Below are 19250 nucleotides of genomic sequence, written 5' to 3' on the forward strand. Positions count from 1 at the left end.
CAGGTACATGAGGCAGTTCTACATTTATTTACTTTCATAACTTAATAATCTAAGTTTTCAAAGGGTCAAAACTAGTCCTAATATTAGGCAGAGCAAAGAGAACATCTCAGGCAATTAATTTAGTTGATTTCCCCCCCTTTTATTCTAAAAGAACAGCAACTTATATCTTGTCAGATTTGTTATGGAAAGCCTAGCTGGTGAGATGGTAAAAGAATCATTCTAGAAACTGGGAGATTATAAATTCTAATCTTATCTTAGACACAAAGACATCTGGGTAATGTGGGGGCTGCTCACTTTATTTAGCCCTTTCAAAATGCCAAGAAAACTGCAGAGACCTATCCACATAATATACCAGATGTCAAGACTGAGTCAAAAATATAAAAACAAAACTATTACAGCTGCATTCATGGGTTTCTTTTTCTTGACGCAATAAGGTAGCTTAGCCAGTCTTAGGTAGGGCCTTCAAGGAAAGCATGGCATCAGCCTATATGGGAAACCTTCTTTTTATAGCAAAAGGCTCAGACTGGCAGCATCTGTCAAATCAACATGGTGTGAGACCCTCAGAAGCCCAGAGAAGAAGACTTGCTGAGGCAGAAGAAGAAACTTCAAGAAAGCAACAGTGGAATCGGAATCTTAATTCAAGCTTCAGACATGCTTGTTGGGGCCTCTGAGACTTTCCCTGTTCTTATGCACTAGAGCCCAGCTGTGCCCCTGTTCAAAGAGGGATGTCATGCAACTAAGTCTAGCCAAACAATCTCTTCTGCAGAGAACCAGGCATAGGTGAAAGATCAGACTCAGGAGAGCTTCCCAAGTAATAAAAATACTGCTAGGAATTGCCCTCTTGGCTATGGCAGTGACATCACAGCAGTGACACTTCTACCTTGTTTCATTCTCTGTTTCCTGTCCTGCTTTGAAGTTACCCCTCTGTTGTTTTTCATCCTGTAATTGAAAGAGTTTATGTTGTTAACAATTCACAATCCTGACTCAGAATTCCAGTAATAATGAGTCACTTCAAAGGTACCAGGAGAAATGAGAATTCTGGTTCAGGGAGAAAAAAGCAGAACTGATGTATGGGGAATTAACATTCATTGATACACTTCAATATAAAGAAGATAAAGAACGAAGCCTGTCATCTTCTGACAATGTATTCCTCTATCATAGTGAGTTGCTGCTGCACTGTTACGCTACAGATATGGAATGGCAGAATCAGTTTCCCTATTGTGGCGTTTACTCTCCTTTGTGTACTCAGTTATTTGCAGCTATAAGAAGATAATTGAAGAAAAGACTTCATCAGAAAAGACAGCTATCTCTCTGGTGCGTGTGGTTTTGTTGTTTAAGGGCTGTTCTGCCCCAGCTTCAAGCTTCATAATGAAGTTGAATGTGTGTGAAGCCCTGAAGTTGATATCTCCAAAGATATCTCCTTAACTTCCCTCCTGATGTTCCTTATTAGATGTAATCCCAAATTGGGAATCACCCTAAGTGGACTTGGTGCTTCATCAGCTTTCTTCAAATGAAGATGTATGAGCCAATGATCTCTAGTGCAAAAGAAAATTAAAATAAAGAGAGCCGGTGGAAATTGTTGGGGAGGAAAGGGACATCTTGTGGCTTTTAGTGTGGAAATGTTCTGCAAAGATTCAAGATTTAGTGTGCCAATTTTCAGGACTCAGGCAGAAAGATATTTTTCCTTCTCCTGCAATTGGGAAAAGGAAATAATTGCTGTCAAAGATTGGGGAAAGGCAGATCTATGGGCATCTCCTAACCTTATAAATCAGTTTCCACAAACCGGGGGAAAGTGTTCCAAACGTTAAAAGACAGTTTTAAGAAACTAGTGTCCCTGGGGCCTCAGCCAGGCACGGAGCCTGAGGGGGTTGCTTTCACTTCCACATTTCACCCTTGGCCTGGGTTAAACCCAGCTCTTACAGAGCCTGCCTTAAAATCCCGCTCTCCCTTCCTGTTCCAATTTTGCCATTTCCCCTTCCCCAAAGCAGCCCCCTTCTCCAAAGGTTGATGGCAAATCAAGCAGCTAATAGGAAATTAATCAGGCAGCTGTGGTGCTGCTAATGGCCAAGTCGTTAAAAAGAGATTCTTTACACATTTTTAATTACAGCAATTAAATCAAGTCAATAAAATGTCTGGGTGCCCCCATCCCCACCCCCGTTTGTCATTAGTACTATTATTATTAAAGGTGCTATAAATTTCCTACCCACAAACAGCTGCGGCCATGAGGAGGCCTTGACCTCCATCCCTTCAGCAACAAGGTTGCCGGTTACATTGTGTGAGGAGAAGAAAGGCATCCCGCTGTAGGTACCCATGTCTGAAAGCTATTTGGCCATTTTTAGGGGTGAGCGAGAGTGGGCATACAAGAGGCACGATTCACAACAAATGTCTACCAGCAGTAGAGGAGAATGCTCTGAATGTAGAAGAACAAAGCTTTGTTTGCTGGGCCTGTCTGTAAAAGAGAGTTTGTTAACCACAGGTCAATGCCAGTATAAAGCATGTGAAACATTCATTTGTGTGGCTTTTGCTCTAAAGAATCTGGAGAGGCACCTTAATAACTGCGTTTTAAAGAAGTTTATTCCCCCACTACAGCTTTTGGCCGCTTCTTACGATACAATTTTTTTTCCCCCAAGAAGCTATAGAAGGCATGTTTTATTGTGTCAGCTGTGAAGGGTGCTCATTCACATATATAAATTGCCGCCTTTCAAAGAACACACATGCAGCAACTAAGAATGGTCCTGCCATATTACTCCCATATATTTTGCAAGGAGAAAACTGTCATTTATATGAATACCCTTTCATACCTTGTACATGACACAGACTTTTTGGCACTTAGCAATCCATTGCCTCCATCAAAATAGAACACAAAGCCACTTGCCGTGGAAAGAAAAGACTAGACTTCCAAGGGTAGGAATGACCTGGGTCTTTGGGTTTTGTTAGCTGTGGAAAATTGGAACTTCAGGTTTTCTATCCAGTTTTTGTCCTTTCTTAAAAGAATATACAAAGGGCACATCCTGGTATATTCTTGCCTGGAATGGGGTGGGTAATTGGCAGTCTGGAAACTGCATGCATCCCTAAGAGAAATACTGTAGTGCCCCTCAATGCTGTGCTTCTTTTTTTTTTTTTAACCAGTTCAAACATAGTTTCATTAAGCTTTTCAGCAGAGTTTCACATTTATTTTATGTAAAATACACAAGCCACTACCCCCACTCCAAAAGCTGAAAATGTTCGGTATGATTACTCCAATAACATCACTGCAACTCTACAGTGGCCCTGGTGATTCTCTTAGAATCCTCATGATAAAACTGAAGATCCAAAGAGCGACGGATAATGAGATGTAAACTTCATTGAGTATCTTCATACAGTTGTGATCCATCAGGATGTATGAATGAACTCTTCTCTTCCATGGTTTCAGGCAGGGAACCAAAAACAAATTATGAATAAGCTGCTAAATATTTAGCCATCCATGATTTAGGTCTTCCCCTCTCTTAATTATTGCCTGGTCTTACCTTATCTTGAGACTTCTACATTCTCATCCTGCCCTATCCTAGTCCCATTGACTGCACATATACAAGTACTCCTCGATTTACAGCAGTTCACTTAATGACAATTTACCACGGCACTGAAAAAGTGACTTCAGATCATTTTTCACACTTATGACCGTTGCAGCATCCCCATGGTCACATGATTCATATTCAAATGCTTAACAACTGACTCATATTTATGACAGGTGTGTGGTGTCCTGGGGTCATGTGAGCCCTTTTTTGCCACCATCTGACAAGCAAAGTCAAGGGGGAAGCCACATCTAATTAACAACCGCATTACTAATTTAACCACTGCAGTGATTCACTTAACAAACGTGGCAAGAAAAGTCGTAAAATGGGGCAAAACTCACTTAACAAATGTCTCACTTAGCAACAGAAAGTTTGGGCTCAATCGTGGTTGTACGTTGAGGCCTATTTGTACATGAATTCCGGCATGCTCAAAATGTGAAAGGTGTCAGCGTTCCAAGTAATACACCCGTAGCAAACAGAACTCTGAGGCAGGTAGATTCCTCAAAGCACACTTTTATTTGGAGATATCATATTGGCACAGACTGGTGAAAACCAACTCTGAGAGTTCCCGTGGTTTTCACCTAATTAAAAAGTGACAAAAAGTAAAACAGGTAGACTCTGAAGTGCTCTTAAACTGGCAAATGTCATGTCTTATTATATTCTGCTTCTTCGTTCCTTTACCAAGGTGGATATCATGGAGGTACACAAACGCATGCACACTTTAAGGCAGTGGCTTACCTCACTATATCGTATCTTGGTGGCTCAGTTTATTCACTGCTGTTTTTCTCTCCACTCTCCCGACATGCACCCTGACCAGACATGGGAAGCTTTGAAGAGAAAGAGAAGCAGCAGAGCGTCTGCCACGGTGAAGCTGCCGTCATCCATGCTCCCCGCATTGCCAGTTTCCCTCGTCCACAGGTCACGTGGTTCCGCGACGGGCGCAAAATCCCTCCCAGCAGCCGCATGTAAGTAAAAATAAACCCCCAAAACCCCATTCTATGAAAAATACTGAGGTAAAAGGTATTTCATAGGATGGCTGGATGCTGCTCGCTTTTCTTGGGAGTAGGATCTTACAAGGGGGCTAGCCAATATTGGTGATAGTCCTAGAGAACGTGGAGGCCTTTGCGCCTGAAAGACTGGAGAAGTGGCCCTGAAACAATGCCACCTTTGGCAATTTTCAGAACTCCTTATACCTGCTCTCACTTCCCTTTCCACCTGGGAATGCCTTGCTAACTACTCACCTGCTATGGGAGTTGTATCCATTCTGCCTCTGAGGTACCGGTAAGCATTATTTGCACACCAGTTCCATTTAGGTGGCTTGGCTGAAAACAACCATAGCTTTCTTTAAATTACCACTATACATTATTGTTCCAGGTGATGACAAGTGATGATTCTTATGTTCATGCCCCAATGAGTGGAACTTTGACCTGGAAGATGACTACAGGTAGTCCTCGACTTACAATAGTTTATTTAGTGACTGTTCAAAGTTATAATGGCACTGGAAAAAGTGACTGTTATGACTGTTTTTCACACTTACAACCATTGAATCCCTGTGGTTGCATGATCAAAATTCATACCCTTGGCAAATGACTCATAGTTATGACGGTTGCAGTGCCTCAGGGTCACTTGATCACCTTTTGCAACTCTCTGACAAGCAAAGTCAATGGGGAAGCCAGATTCACTGAACAACCATCTTACTAACTTAACAACTGCAGTGATTCACTTAACAATTGTGGCGAGAAAGGTCATATAATGGGGAAATCTCACTTAATAAATGTTCCACTTAGCAACATAAATTTGGGGCTCAATTGTGGTAGTAGGTCTAGGACTGCCTGTATTTCTATTGTTAATGGAAGAGTGTGTTTCACCATTAGTATGTGAGCCAACTCTACCCCTATTCCCCAAAGCCAGTAAATAACAAATAACAAAGTAGTGAATCTGAGTAGTGAATGTGGGCAAAAAAGAACAAATACTATAGGTGTAATAACTTACTCGTATGTTGCATTTTAAACTCAGTGTTTCCAGCTCGGTGTCCTTGCTCTCTTAGCAAGCACCAAAGTGTGCCTTTCTTACCTTCTCCTCATTAGCTTGCTCTACTGTTGTGTTTCTTCCAAGAACCCTGATGGTTAATGAAGGTACTCTCAGATCCAGAAACATCAACAGGGTGTCTAAAACCGATGCTGAACTCTTGATAGGTGAAACATGGAGTGAGGGTGTGGGAGCAGTCTGATTATAGTCAGAAGTACAATTGGCTGATAAACTAATAAAGCTGGGGGAGTACAATCTGGCAACATATGCAGCAATCAGTCTATAGTAGGCCAAGATGCAGTCCTCCAATCACGAGATACATTTATAAACGAGACTCAGAATATGGTCATTAAAAGAAGTAACCCTCATCCCCAGCAGAAAGTCATGAGGGAGACGCATTAGCTGCCCTGTTTATCTGATGACATCCTCGTCACGTCTAGTTTTAATGGAGAAAATGCAAGGGGATGCAGCCGAATGTGTTCTTGTTAAACTAACATTAAAGATGTTTAACAGATGTCTTAGACTCATCACATTAAAATCTGGAGATAGACTTGATAAACTAATGGCTTTGTTTATCATGGAGAAAATGAATTTAAGCAAGAGGGTGCGGGGGGAGAGCTGTAAGGAGGGGCATCTGCTCATTCTTACAAGCTGTAATGTTCGATTCAGGAAAGTAGGGGAAAAATTGCCAGACTCTCAACCTAGACAGAGACATTCGTAGTGAGATGCAGCAATACCCTAGCAGCAAGAATATTTTTTTAAGAGTGGAAGTTTTACTAGCAGCTACCTTTCTCTTTATATGCTTGCAGACATAAAGGGGATGAAGGAAAGGGGTATGGAGGCCAGTAACACTAATAGTAACACTAATCCACATATAAGGAAAGTATGACATTGAGAAAATGGTACATTCACTTTCAGTATTTATTCCACAATATATGAATAATTATGCGTGTTGCTCCAGATAGCTAGTAGAACTTTGTTCTTATGAGCAGCATCTATCCATATTTGTTCCATGGAATCTTTCACAGTCTTCAATCAACCAATCAGAATAGAATTGGAAGGGACCTTGGAGGTCCAACCCCCTGCTCAAGCAAGAGACCTTATACCAGTAATGGCGAACACAGAGCCATTTGTGCTGGCACACGAGCTGCAGGAAACTTACCTCACTGCACATGCGTGTGCCTCACAGCTGATTTTCGGCTAGTTTGACATCTTTTTCAACCTCCTAGAAGCTTGAAAAAAAGCCTCTGCAGGTCAAATAGGCCCGTTTCATCACTTCCTGTAATACCGGAAGTGACGAAACGGGCCAATTCGGCCTGCAGAGGCTTTTTTCAAGCCTCTGGGAGACCAAAACAGGCCTCAAGCCAGCTGAAAATCAGCTATGAGGTGCAGTGCAGGTAAGGGAAGAGCGGTAGGGGGGCAAGGGGGGCCGGCAGGAGGATTGCACACGCATGCACAGGGGGTGGGGGGAGCACATTGCTTTCTGGGTGCTGGCATGCGAGTGCATGCACAATTTTTGGCACAGGAGCCCAAAAAGTTTAGCCATCACTACCCTACACCATTTCAGAGAAATGGCTCTGCAGACTCTTCTTAAAAACCTCCAGTGATGGAGCACCCACAACTTCTGAAAGCAAGCCATTCCACTGGTTAATTGTTCTCGCTGTTAGCAAGTTTCTTCTTAATTCCAGGTTACTTCTCTCATTGATTAGTTTTCATCCATTGTTTCTTGTCTTGCCTTCTGGTGCTTTGGAAAATAAGCTGACCCCTTCCACTTTGTGGCAGTCCCTCAAATTACTGGAACACTACTATCATGTCACTCCTAGTCCTTCTCTTCTCTAGGCTCACCAAAACCAATTCCTGCAACGGTTTTTCATATGTTGATCCATTGGCTCCAAATGCAGTTTAGCAATCAAAGTTAAACCATAATATGTGGTGAGATTGGTCAGTTCTTTCACATAGACTACTAATAGGAGTGTATTGGTGAACATATTTGCAATAGGCTCTTGTCTCTGAGGAGTTTCTTAGGATGCTCATTAGTGCAGCCAGTATGAAAGTGGACCCTACTTCATTGTAGCGAATGAACTACTGAATTGCCTGGCACAGAACAACTGGTGTGAATGGAATGTAGAAAAGAACTATATAAAATTTCCTCCATAAGCTATGTTTGAACAAGAGAATGCCTCATTAAGGCACTCTCAAGGCAAAACATCAGAAAGATTGCTGTTGTAATTCTGGACTAATTTGTTTATAAGCTATGTCTCCCAAACACAATAAAAGCTGATTCATTTTTAAAATATTGCTGATGGAAACATGCTTGTTTCTTTGTGGCTGTAGAATCATTTACCAAAATAGCAGCTCTGCAATTAACACTTTGACTCCGTCTTCACCTACCTTGATATCCTGTTTTGTGTGATCTACCCAACTATCTTCCAGGAGCCAAAGTGAAAGCTGCAATTACAGATGTATGCAAAAATGTTTCTTTGTATTCTCTACTAGTCAGGCAAGTACATCTTAGCTCTATCTCTGGGTCGTGTGTAATGGGAAAATTATCCTGAGTTTCCCCCACATAGTGGAAATCGTACTTTTATTACTGTTGGTGTTGGTAATGGTTTCAAGACATTGAAGAAGTGAAGAATAGAGAATAATTTACAATTAATGACATATTTCTTCAGGAGCATGAGAACTCCAAGAGGCAATTCAGTGATGCGATATTGGATGGTTCTGAATGTGTGAACAGTTAGATTGTGGTTATCACAGTCTTGGAAGAGTGTAACGTATTGTTTCCCACCCAAAATTACCTCCTAGCAAAGAGTGGAAACAAGAAATATGTGATCAGATCTTCTCAGCAGTGCCAACTGAGTGTCTCTGAATAAGCAATTTGTATCTAATGAATTTAGAACCTTGCATATATTACTTGGTTCATAGAGAGCTCTCATTCACTTGAGAGCAATAAACGGTATATAGACAGATAAATGACCACACCCTATATTCCACAGCTTATTTTTAATGTACGCACAAAGCTCAGCATATTTAGTTCCTTATAGTTTCAAAACAATGTACAAGCAGAGTTCTTAATTAGCTGAACTCCCATAATATTTCCCCACTGGGGTTCATCTGACTCCCACCCTGGCTGCATTTTTTTTTTTAAATCCCTGAAAACATGGCTCTTCCCACAGGCCTTAGATTAGAGAGAGTGATAGGCCCTGGATATTTTAAAATTTAGATTGGTTATTTTCTTCCAAACATTTTGAGGTTTTTAATTTTAATTTTATTATTGCTTTTATTGTATGCCACCCAGAGTTTGTTAGAGTTAGATAGCCTTATGAATGCAAATAAATAAACTTATTTCTGTAAAAAATAAATTAGCTTTTGTAGTGTATTCAAATAGAGACTTCTAAGTTGATGTTCCTATTGGTTAGTTAATGCAATGAAACGATTGGCTAATAATGTCAGTATCGGATTGGCTGCCTAAGTGGCGGGAAGTTTAAATAAATGCCATTGGTTGCGAGCCGCGAGCAGCCGCTATAAAAGGGGCTGCTGCGGCTCGACTGCAGTTGAAGTTACTGGTTACTATTAAAGAGCTGAATTCAACTCCGGTCTTTGAGTCTCTTTACTGGCGATAGAACAGCTTTAGTGTTGTGATTCCCTGTCTCTGCTTTTCCCACAATTAGCAACATCCAGATTTTGGATTTCACGATGAAAGGGAGATTCGAACAAACATTTTCTTATATCTGTTTTGAAGATATTGTTGCACTAGCACACATAATTATTATTTTGTTTGCCGTCATTAATCTTTTATGTAGTTTTGTTGCATTTGTCATTTGCTTGATTTTTTACTATTATCGTGGTCCCATATTTGTAAGCTGTTTAAAAGACTCTACTTGGAAACAATAGATGAAACAATAGGTGCACACGATAGAGTCACTTCATTACACCTTATTTAATTCTCTGGCACTCATTTGCTGTTTGTTTGTTTACTTGTGTCAGAAGCATCGCAGTTAAATTAAGTCTTACTATATGACATAAAAATTTAAATATAAAATACAAAATGAAAATATGTACAAATTAAAGAGATCTTGCCCAGAAACCAGCAACATTGTGTCCTGTCACACTGCCATGAATTCTTCAAGTATAAGTGTAAATATTTGTTCATTTTTAATAGTGGACCATCAAAACTACTTCGGATTACTTATTAAAGTATTTAAATGTGCTGTAGTATGTTCACTGCAAATACTTTTATTGCTTGCTCATAATTTCTTTCCTCTTCTCTTACTGTCTTGTAACTTTGTGTTTAAATAGTACACCAGCATTCTAGTGTTAATAGTAATAAAAAGTAGTAATAGCAAGAAAAGCAGATAACAAGATTTTGCAATAGCTAAGAACAGGAATATTTAAAAGGGGAGATGGAGGGGCTAATTCTGGATGCGCAAGACCAAGCCTTAAAAACAAATGCATACAAAGCCAGAATTGGGAGGACAGCAACAAATAGCAAATGCCGCCTCTGCAAAGAAGCTGAAGGAACAGTGAAATATCTAGTTAGCTGCTGCAAGAAGATGACAAAGTAACAGCATGACAAATACGAACTATGATGCATTGGCATATTTGCAAGAAACGCCATTTGTCTGCAAGCAAGAACGGGTGTGACGATAAAGCAGACAAAGTAATAGAAAATGAAGAAGTTAAAGTGCTCTGGGATTTTAGAATTCAAACAGGTGAACAACTGCCAAATAACAGCCCAGATTTAACAACTGTTGATAATTTTAAAACACCAAAAATGTCCAGGCAGTACTTGGAGACAGCTGAAGAAAAGAGAAAGAACTGAAGAAAATAACAAAATACAAAGACCTGCATATAGAAGTAGAATATCTGTGGCAAAAGAAAGCAAAGATAGTGTAGTAGTGATATGCACATTGAGTGCAATCCCAAAGTATCTGGAGCACCAGCCTTGGCATTGACAAAATCAAAATCAATTACAAAAGGCAGCTTTATTTAGAACAGCTTATGTCCTGTGATGATGTAACACCATCAAAAAATAACACCTGCCTATCTCAGGTCCTTGGGAAGGGCTCAGTAGTGGATAAAACTGCCAAATACAATCTAAACGTCTGGCTGACTGTGTGACAAACCACAATAAAAATTATTTTGAAACTGGAATATTGATATATTGATATATTATTAGCTTAAAATACACATCAATGAATAGTATATTTTAGGTGGCCTACAACCAATTAAAAACAATAAAACAAAGCATTAAAATATTAAAATAATGAATATTGTCATTAAAATTGACTAAAAGTCATTAAGGATGGTAAGGAAAGGAGCAAGATGTACACAGGGTGGGATCTTATCTCAGTCATTAGCCACACTCTCTTTGAGGCTCCAGGCCAATTGGCAGAACCTAGTTTTCAAGCTCTGTGTAGACGATACTGATAGGCCAACTTCAGTATGACATGTTTCGTCAGTCTTTGTCAGGGGTGGGATTCACATTTTTTAACAACTGGTTCTGTGGGCATGGCTAGCAGTGGTGGTATTCAAAAAATGTTACTAGTTCTTTTACTGATTCTGTGGGTGTGGCTTGGTGGGTGTGGCAGTGGAAGGATACTGTAAAATCTCCAGTCAGAGGTGGTATTTGTTGGTTTTCCGAATTACTCAAAATTTCCACTACCGGTTCTTCAGAACTGGTCAGAACCTGCTGAATACCACTTCTGGTGGCTAGGTGGGCGTGGCTTCTCTCTTTTTCTTTTTTTTTGTTGCAGCACACCCCTGCCCTATTTTTTGCCTTCTGGCCTCAGGGATGGCTCCCGGTGGGTGTTTTTGTTCCAGAAGGCTACTCTGGGACCCAGGAAGGAAAAAAATGGAGCCTAGGGGGGCGCACAGCACCCCCCCAAGCTCCATTTATGGGCCTTCTGGGCCTCAGGGAAGCCTCCTGGGTGAAGCAGTAAGACAGTGAGGGGGATCCCGGCAAAGCTGATCATCGGAACAGCTGATTGTCAGGAGAGGGGAAGAAGAAATACCTTAAGGAGTGACTGGGTGGGGAGAATGCAGTAATGTTGCACATGCGCAATAAGGACTGACTGGGAGGGGTGGGGAGGGGTGGGCAGAGAGGAGCGGGGCCAGCCAGGGGCACAATTTGCCGGTTCTCCAAACTGCACAGAATCATAACAACCAGTTCTATAGAACCGGTCCAAACCAGTACAATCCCACCCCTGGTCTTCATGTCTCTCAAAAATTTCAGAGTATCATTCAGAAGTTATTTTGGAGCATCCTTTTTGCATAGACCAGAGATAATCAAGAATTTTTGCATGATGTTTGAGAAAGGAGAACTCCTTTTTCCAGAACTCCTTTTATACTCTTAATACCAGGGTATAGAAAAGGTGCGGCACAGTGCCATACCTTTTTAGCAGTTAAGATGCTGGGTTTGTTGGCTAGAATGTTGGCAGCCCAGGTTTGAGACCTGAGCTCCACACGATGAGGGGAGCTCCCATCCTCACTCCAGCTCCTGCCAACTTAGCAGCTCAAAAGCATATAAGTATGATAAGCATAGGTACCACTTTGCTGGAAAGGTAACAGTACTCCATGATGCCATGCTGGTCACAGGACTACAGAAATGTATTCAGACAGCACTGGCTCAATGGCCTTGAAACAGAGCTGAGCACTGTCCCTATAGTCGTAGCAGAGTAAAATCCGCAGGGACTCCATTACATTTTCATCAGGGTATTGGCCAGCAGCTTGGCAGGTGAATAACCTCAAATTAGTAGAAAAGCTATATCAATTCCAGTCTCTAATGGAAATATTATATTTTAAAACCCAAGTATTAAGATTTTATGCTAGCAGGGTGGAAGGCAGCAATTCCTAAGAATTAAAACACGATGTTATAAATATATTATAAATATGTAAGACCATCAAGTAACCTATCTCAAATATTCATTACTTTGAGAAAGTGTGTTAAAAAGGTAGAATGCAAACATGTGAGAATCTGTATCAATCTGTGACATCTTGGGGCCATAATGGCTGTTCAATTGTTGTATAGAAGGCTTCATTCGTGTCTTCAGTAACGATACTAGTTTAAATGAACCGTAAGGCTAGCTGAGAAGTTAGACTACAAGGTAAGTATCTGGAGACTAGTGAGTAACTACCAAACCTGAGTGTGAAGCCTTACATAAGTAGAAGGAATTGTTGGTTTCTGGTAAAGAGAAATCACAGTTTGTTTGGAATCTATATACTTGCAAGCCACAATCTAGATACTTTATCACCTGTTCAAAATCAATAGACAGACATTGCAAAGGAACTGGAACTAGAATGTTTGAGGGGGTCTCTTCAGTTTTTGTTTAATATAGGGCTAAGGAAATAAATCTGGAATAATCACATATGCAACATTTTTGTGCAGGTTCTATGATAAGGAGAGTATTAATTCAATTCCTCTAAAAATTAACATCCTGGGGGCACAAATCTTCTATTTGTACAGATAGTAGAAATGCCCATATTCTTAAAAAAAGAAGCAAAACAGAATATTTGTGCCACTTTAGAGTCAACACTTACCCCGGTGCTAATTTTCTCTCACATACACAAACATACAGCTGTGAAAACACATGTGTAACATCTATTATACAAGGAATGATCTGTGTGATTTTCCATTTGTGAAGGCAGTTTTGAAGAGTTCTTTCATAGCAAATCTAGTGGTAAAATATACTATAATTCCCCTCCCCCGAAAGATTTTATAGTTCGAGAAGATTAGATCATTCTTCAAAAAGAAAAAGAAAACTATTAATCTATGAACATCCAACCTGTTCTCTCTCTTGAGGTTGTAGCTACCAAGATAATTTAAAAACAGGCAAAGGAAATGGGAAACATATTTTAATTGGTTTTCATTCAAGGTGAAAGTAGTTTCACTATTTTGCAAATGTTTAGTTTATGCATTACAGTCAGCTAATCTTCAGAAACCAACTGTATGTTTCATTTTTTTAAAAAAAATTATAGTGGTTTTATTAAAAAATTACAATTACGATGATAAACTAATGCAAATTTAAAAAGAAAACTAGAAAATAAAAAATAACAATATAGTAAAGAAATATATATGTGTATATGAGTGTGTGTTTATATGTGTGCACATACACACACACACACACACATATATATATACATATACATATATATACGTATATACACACTTACATATATACATACTCACATACAAACATACACACACACACACACACACAAAGAAAATTGTGTGTGTGTGTGTTACAACTGACCCTTCAGCATTATTGCTGGACATATGCATATGCTGAATGACATCATGAATACAGTAAGGCATTAATTCTAAACGTGCTAATAAAGGGAACAGAGCTCTTTCTCATACATGACACATGGTTACAGATTCTGATGTGTACACATACAATAGGAAAGTGTGTGTGTGTGTGTGTTGTGTGTGTGTGTGTGTGTGTGATCTATCTGACTTCAGGCTCATCATTAGTATAACTAGTCCTTAATTAACAACAGTTCATTTGAATGATGGTTCAAAGTCACAAGTCAAAATTGGAAAAAAATATTTACAACCTGTAAATAGACTTAACAGCCATTGCACAACCCTCCACAGTCAACTGATCACAATTCAGACACTTGGCAACCAGCTCACGTTGCAGCATCCTGCAGTCACATGATTTTGTGACTTTTCCAGCCAGTGTCCAACACGCAACATCAATTAGGGAAGCCAGATTGACTTAAAATCTCCATGGTTCGCCCAATGACTACAATAAAAATAGTCATAAAATGGGATCCAGTCACATGATGATTCTCTTAACAACCACATGACTTAGTGACTGAAATGACAATCCCAAAGGTGGTCGTAAGTCAAGAACCTGGACTCTGTTATCCTAATAGAGTGACATTTTATATATACCTGTGGCAAAAATTCATACCACAAGTCATTTTTTCAGATGCTATTTCTTTCTTAGTGTCCCCATTTTTCCATAGGTTGCTTATATAGCAGCCTTTTAATTATTGTGTCTTATGTGTGCACCTGCTTAATTTTAAATGTTCCAATCTAGTGGTCTTAAGGTTGTTGCAGGTGGGAATGGATTTAAATTTGTGTAAGTGGTTATGTAACATTTTCTTTGCAATCTGCTTTGATATCATGTTAGAGAACGGCAATTAGAGAAAGGACGATATTTTTCCAAATCTCACCCCCTTCAGCCATTTTTCGATGCATATCTATGCTGCTCTGAACAATCATATAATATTTATTTTGAAATGTTCATTATTTCATATCTGCAGATGTGTGCAGCTATGCATGCAATTTCTAGGCTTAAAACAAATGCCAACTTGAAATAGCAGCATGATTTCCTGTTTCTTTTGTAATTTCAGTTTCTATCCTATGGTTTATGGCATATGCTTTCAGTAAAAACTCTAATGATAAAAAAAACAGGTGATCCTTCCAACATAGCTTAATTTTTCCACAGTTCCAACGCTGTATATTGATTGGTGCATGACGTCCAATTTCATTATAGCAAAGTACTGTACATTTAATAACTTGAATCCACAGAGGAATGAATGTGTATATACATGTGTATCCATAGATAGATAGATAGATAGATAGATAGATAGATAGATAGATAGATAGATAGATAGATAGACGGACAGACAGATAAGATAGAATAGGATAGGATAGGATAGGATAGGATAGGATAGGATAGGATAGGATAGGATAGACAGACAGACAAGATGGTAGATTGGTAGGTTGCTAGGTTGGTAGATTGATAGCATTTGAACTCTAAAAGATAGCATGGCTGTACTTCAGAAGCAAAAGGGTTCCTGTCTTCCTGGATCCTGTAATCAAGTAATTCTGTGGTAGATTACTCAGTTCCAGTAGTGCCCTCTTATTTATTTTCAGTGGTGAAAAAATAAAAGCCAATACAAAACCAAAAAGTTTGCTTACTGGAATGCCTGGAAAAAAACTAATTTGTATTTCTTTCAGAAATTGGAACAATAAGTCAGTACCAAGTCAGTCAAAGAGAGAGATAGGAGTCACTTTTATCTGAACCTGGAAAGCAGTGAAAGCCAACAGCTTCCTAAAGGAACAACCCAAATTCAGCATTCCACAGTGGATTGTAATGCAATATGACATGACTGTATATTCTCTGCTGTAAACTTTTAAATCAGGTATATCTTCCTAGGTTAGTTATTACAAGGAAAAGTTTGAGAGCTCGTGCAGGGATGAACAGGAAAGTGCAAACACTTTTAACGGTGTAACTTAGAACCTTTTATCCTTGATACAATATATATCCAGTGCTAAATCCACTTTTTTCCCCCTCCATCCAGAGCTATCACGCTGGAGAACACACTGGTGATCTTGTCAACGGTGGCCCCTGATGCTGGAAGGTACTATGTGCAAGCTGTAAATGACAAGAATGGAGACAATAAAACCAGCCAGCCCATCATGCTCACTGTGGAGAGTAAGTGCTCTTTGGGGTGAAAAGTGGGGAAAAGGGCTTTTGGATTCCATCTGACCGATTTTCTGAAAAGCTTCATCTGTCTTTTTAGCAGCAGTCTGGTAGATATCAATTCAGTTGATGCAGGAGAAAAATCTTGTACCTGCTCCATGTGTGCCAGTGCTTTTTTACAACAAACTACAACATCAAGCTATTTATCAACGTCTACTGTGGAATAAATATAACAGTGTTATTGTTATCGCCATAAACACCAGCACCATTCATCCCAGCTAGGCCCATATTATTTTAATTTTCTATATGAAGCAGCTAGTAGGTCATGCTTGGGCTCATTCAAGTGGAGCTAGGACTTTAATTTACTTTAGCATCCACTGAATTCTCTCTGAATCTGCTTATAGAGAAATACCACTTTTCCAGACCTAGGGACAGCTGAGTGATCAAGATATCAGCCTCTGAGTATTGTAGATGGAAGGTTCTGTTCTTCCCAGAAACAATCAGAGAATTGGATAGTTCTGCACCTCGTAGAGACAACATTTGTGTACACAACATAGGCTACAAAGGAATTGGTAACCTTGAGTGGTGCTTTGGCCATCTTTTAAGTCAGGGGTATCAAATTCAAGGCCCACTGGGCCACCCTGGAAACAGTAAAGGACTGGCCCACGGTGCCTCTGCCAGGGAAAATGGAGCTCAGGAGGGCTCAGGAGGGCACCCCTCCCGAGCTCCATTTTCCCTGGCAGAGGGTTGCAGGAAATTGTCGCAGCCAAAAACAGAGATCAGGAGCCCGTTTTCACTGTCAGAGCGCTCAGGCCACCACAGGCACCCCCGACATGAGTGATGTTAAGCTGGCCATGCCCACTTTGGCCCCCTGAGGTCAAACACAACCCTGATGCAGCCTTCAATGAAGTCAAGTTTGACACCCTGTTTTAAGTGATCCTGGTGAAAACTGTGTTACAGAAGAGAATGGCTGGAGATGGCTTTGTCTTCTTCCCCAACACAGTCAGCTCCCAACAGCTGGCCAAACAATTATTTGAGGAGCTGTCAGAGAAGAAACCTTAGGCAGAGTCTTTCCTCCACATGTTGTTTTTTAATACTGTCTTAGGACAAGAAGATGGGCAGAGTGTGTTGGATAGCAAGAGAAGTCAGAGCATCAAAGGGGTCGTTGCACTGACAATAAATCATAAAAGCAAATATGAGGTCTGTGCATGATTGATGGACTATATGTTGCTGGGACATGTCCTAGAATTTTGAGACACTGCCTGCATTTGACGATGCAATTGTTTGTTGTCATTGTGCTTTCTGCAAGAAATGAAAATGGGTATAAGATTGCAGCCTGAATCTCTTGTCACTTTAAGGATCCGGAAGGGCTGTCTGAATAAATGCTGTTTCAAGAGGCTAGCACAGTTCAAATTACTTTAAACCTAAGTGCTGCAGCTAAGTGGGAGGAGGGCTGAAGTTTATGGCTTGCTTATTTTCTGGTGAACCAATGGTCCCTAAAGCTCAGTTTTGTCGCCATTGTCTCTTTGCACCTGGCTTCTCTGATGCTTCTGCTGGCTCGGGCCCAGATTTAATTTGCAGTAAATCTCAGGCAAAGCGGCTGGTGCTGACTAAACATTTCTACGGGCTCTGAATTTATTTAGACACTTTGGGCCATAAGTATGAGAGCTAGGAGGCTTTCATTACATCACCAGCTTAGGCCCTCATTCCTATCCCTGCATCGGCTCTTTTGGGAGCAGAGTGCTTGGCTGCAGAACTGAGCCTGGGAATCTGCATGGCTATAGCCTCTGTACAGTCTCTAAAGGGAATTCTCCCAGGACATGTGAATCCTCTTTCCCTCTGGATGATGTTTATTTCACAGCTGTTTTATGTCTCCCAGATTTGGCTTTATATCCCTTTCCCCCTCTTTGCCCCATTAATTTGAAGAGCTGTACCTCAGAGTGCAATAAACACCATAGTGCATGCCTTTATGGATTCGCTATATCAGCAACTTGCAATTGTAGTCAAGAACTGGAGGAGCAGGGGGGAGTTACCACAGCAATTATTTTATTTTATGCACTTACCCTGTTGCAGCTTCCCTTGCTGCTGCTTTCTCTCTTCCCCTCCTTTCCTTTCCAATGCCAATTGCCGATGCCCAGCTACAGATCACAGCAGGTGGCAAGATTTAGCAGAAGGTTATGGGGAAGGTAGGTATGGAATCTTAATATTGTTTTCAAAGATTTCAGCTCTCCAAGCTGCATGGTGGAAGCTAAAGCCCAGCCCTGTAAGGCCCCCTCAGCTTGCTGACTTTGATGGGAGAGCTTGCCTGTGCTCCGTCACTATGTGAATGAGCAAACCAGTCTCCAACAAAGTCTGGTGCCTTCTCCCTCCCCCTCCTGGAAGTGCCACTCTCACTCACACTTTTCAGGTGTTTGATGTGACTCAAAAACTGCATGCAGAAAACCGTCGGCACCCTTCAACGGCACTTGAAACGCGAGAAGTCAGACCGCCTTCTGCAGCACGCTTTCTGCTTCTTTGCCATTTTATTTCTTCTGAATGGGAGTTTTAAGAAGGGAAATACAGTCTCTCGGTTCACTGTCGGGAAGGAAAAGTCAGTACAGTGGAGCAAAACAGGAGAAGAAAAGAGAAAAATCAGAGATAATTGGGTAAATGAGATACAGGCTGTGCAACTGGTGTTTCTTGTCTCTACTAAGTGTACATTGCTAAAGAAGCCTGGTGGGTGAACAGTCTTGAACCAGGTAAGTATCATCTAAGAAAGAAGGTTGGGCCAAAAGAGAGAAATAAATAATAATCAGGTAGAACGAGATAGGCTTCTTAAGCAGCACGGTTTAATCTGCAGTGATTTCTTTTGCACAGTCAAACCACAATCCTGCTTCAATCAGCCTTAAACAAAAAGCTTGGTGAGACATTACTTCCCTTCTCTCCTGTGAGATTTCACCTGTCATTTCTTACATACCTCCCAATCGATCTTTCCAAATGCATTCCCACTTGATATCCCCCCAATCTGTTGTAGCAAGTGCCGTGGTGGCGCAGTGGTTAGAATATAGTATTGCAGTTCGATTCTCACCAGCTCAAGGTTGACTTAGCCTTCCATCTTTCCGAGGTCGGTAAAGTCAGGACCCAGATTGTTGAGGTCAATATGTTGACTCTGTAAACTTAGAAAGGGCTGAAAAGCACTGTGAAGCGGTATATAAATCTTAAGTGCTATTGCTAGCTACAACCTCTGGAATTC

At 40.5% G+C, this 19250-nt stretch overlaps 1 protein-coding gene across 3 annotated transcripts in view; it reads left to right on the forward strand.

Annotated features, from left to right (window-relative positions):
- SDK2 (sidekick cell adhesion molecule 2) overlaps nt 1-19250 on the forward strand; it is a 407043-nt gene that overhangs the window by 304654 nt on the left and 83139 nt on the right. For all 3 annotated transcript variants that reach the window (XM_087925011.1, XM_087925012.1, XM_087925013.1), the window contains exons 4-5: nt 4369-4516; nt 15897-16030. In XM_087925011.1, coding sequence (XP_087781137.1) covers nt 4369-4516; nt 15897-16030 — 282 coding nt within the window. The remainder of the gene's footprint in view (nt 1-4368; nt 4517-15896; nt 16031-19250) is intronic.

The sequence above is a fragment of the Pseudonaja textilis genome, chromosome 2, assembly GCF_049901715.1.
Source record: "Pseudonaja textilis isolate UNSWEBS1 chromosome 2, rPseTex1.2, whole genome shotgun sequence".
In the NCBI taxonomy this organism is placed as follows: Eukaryota; Metazoa; Chordata; class Lepidosauria; order Squamata; family Elapidae; genus Pseudonaja; species Pseudonaja textilis.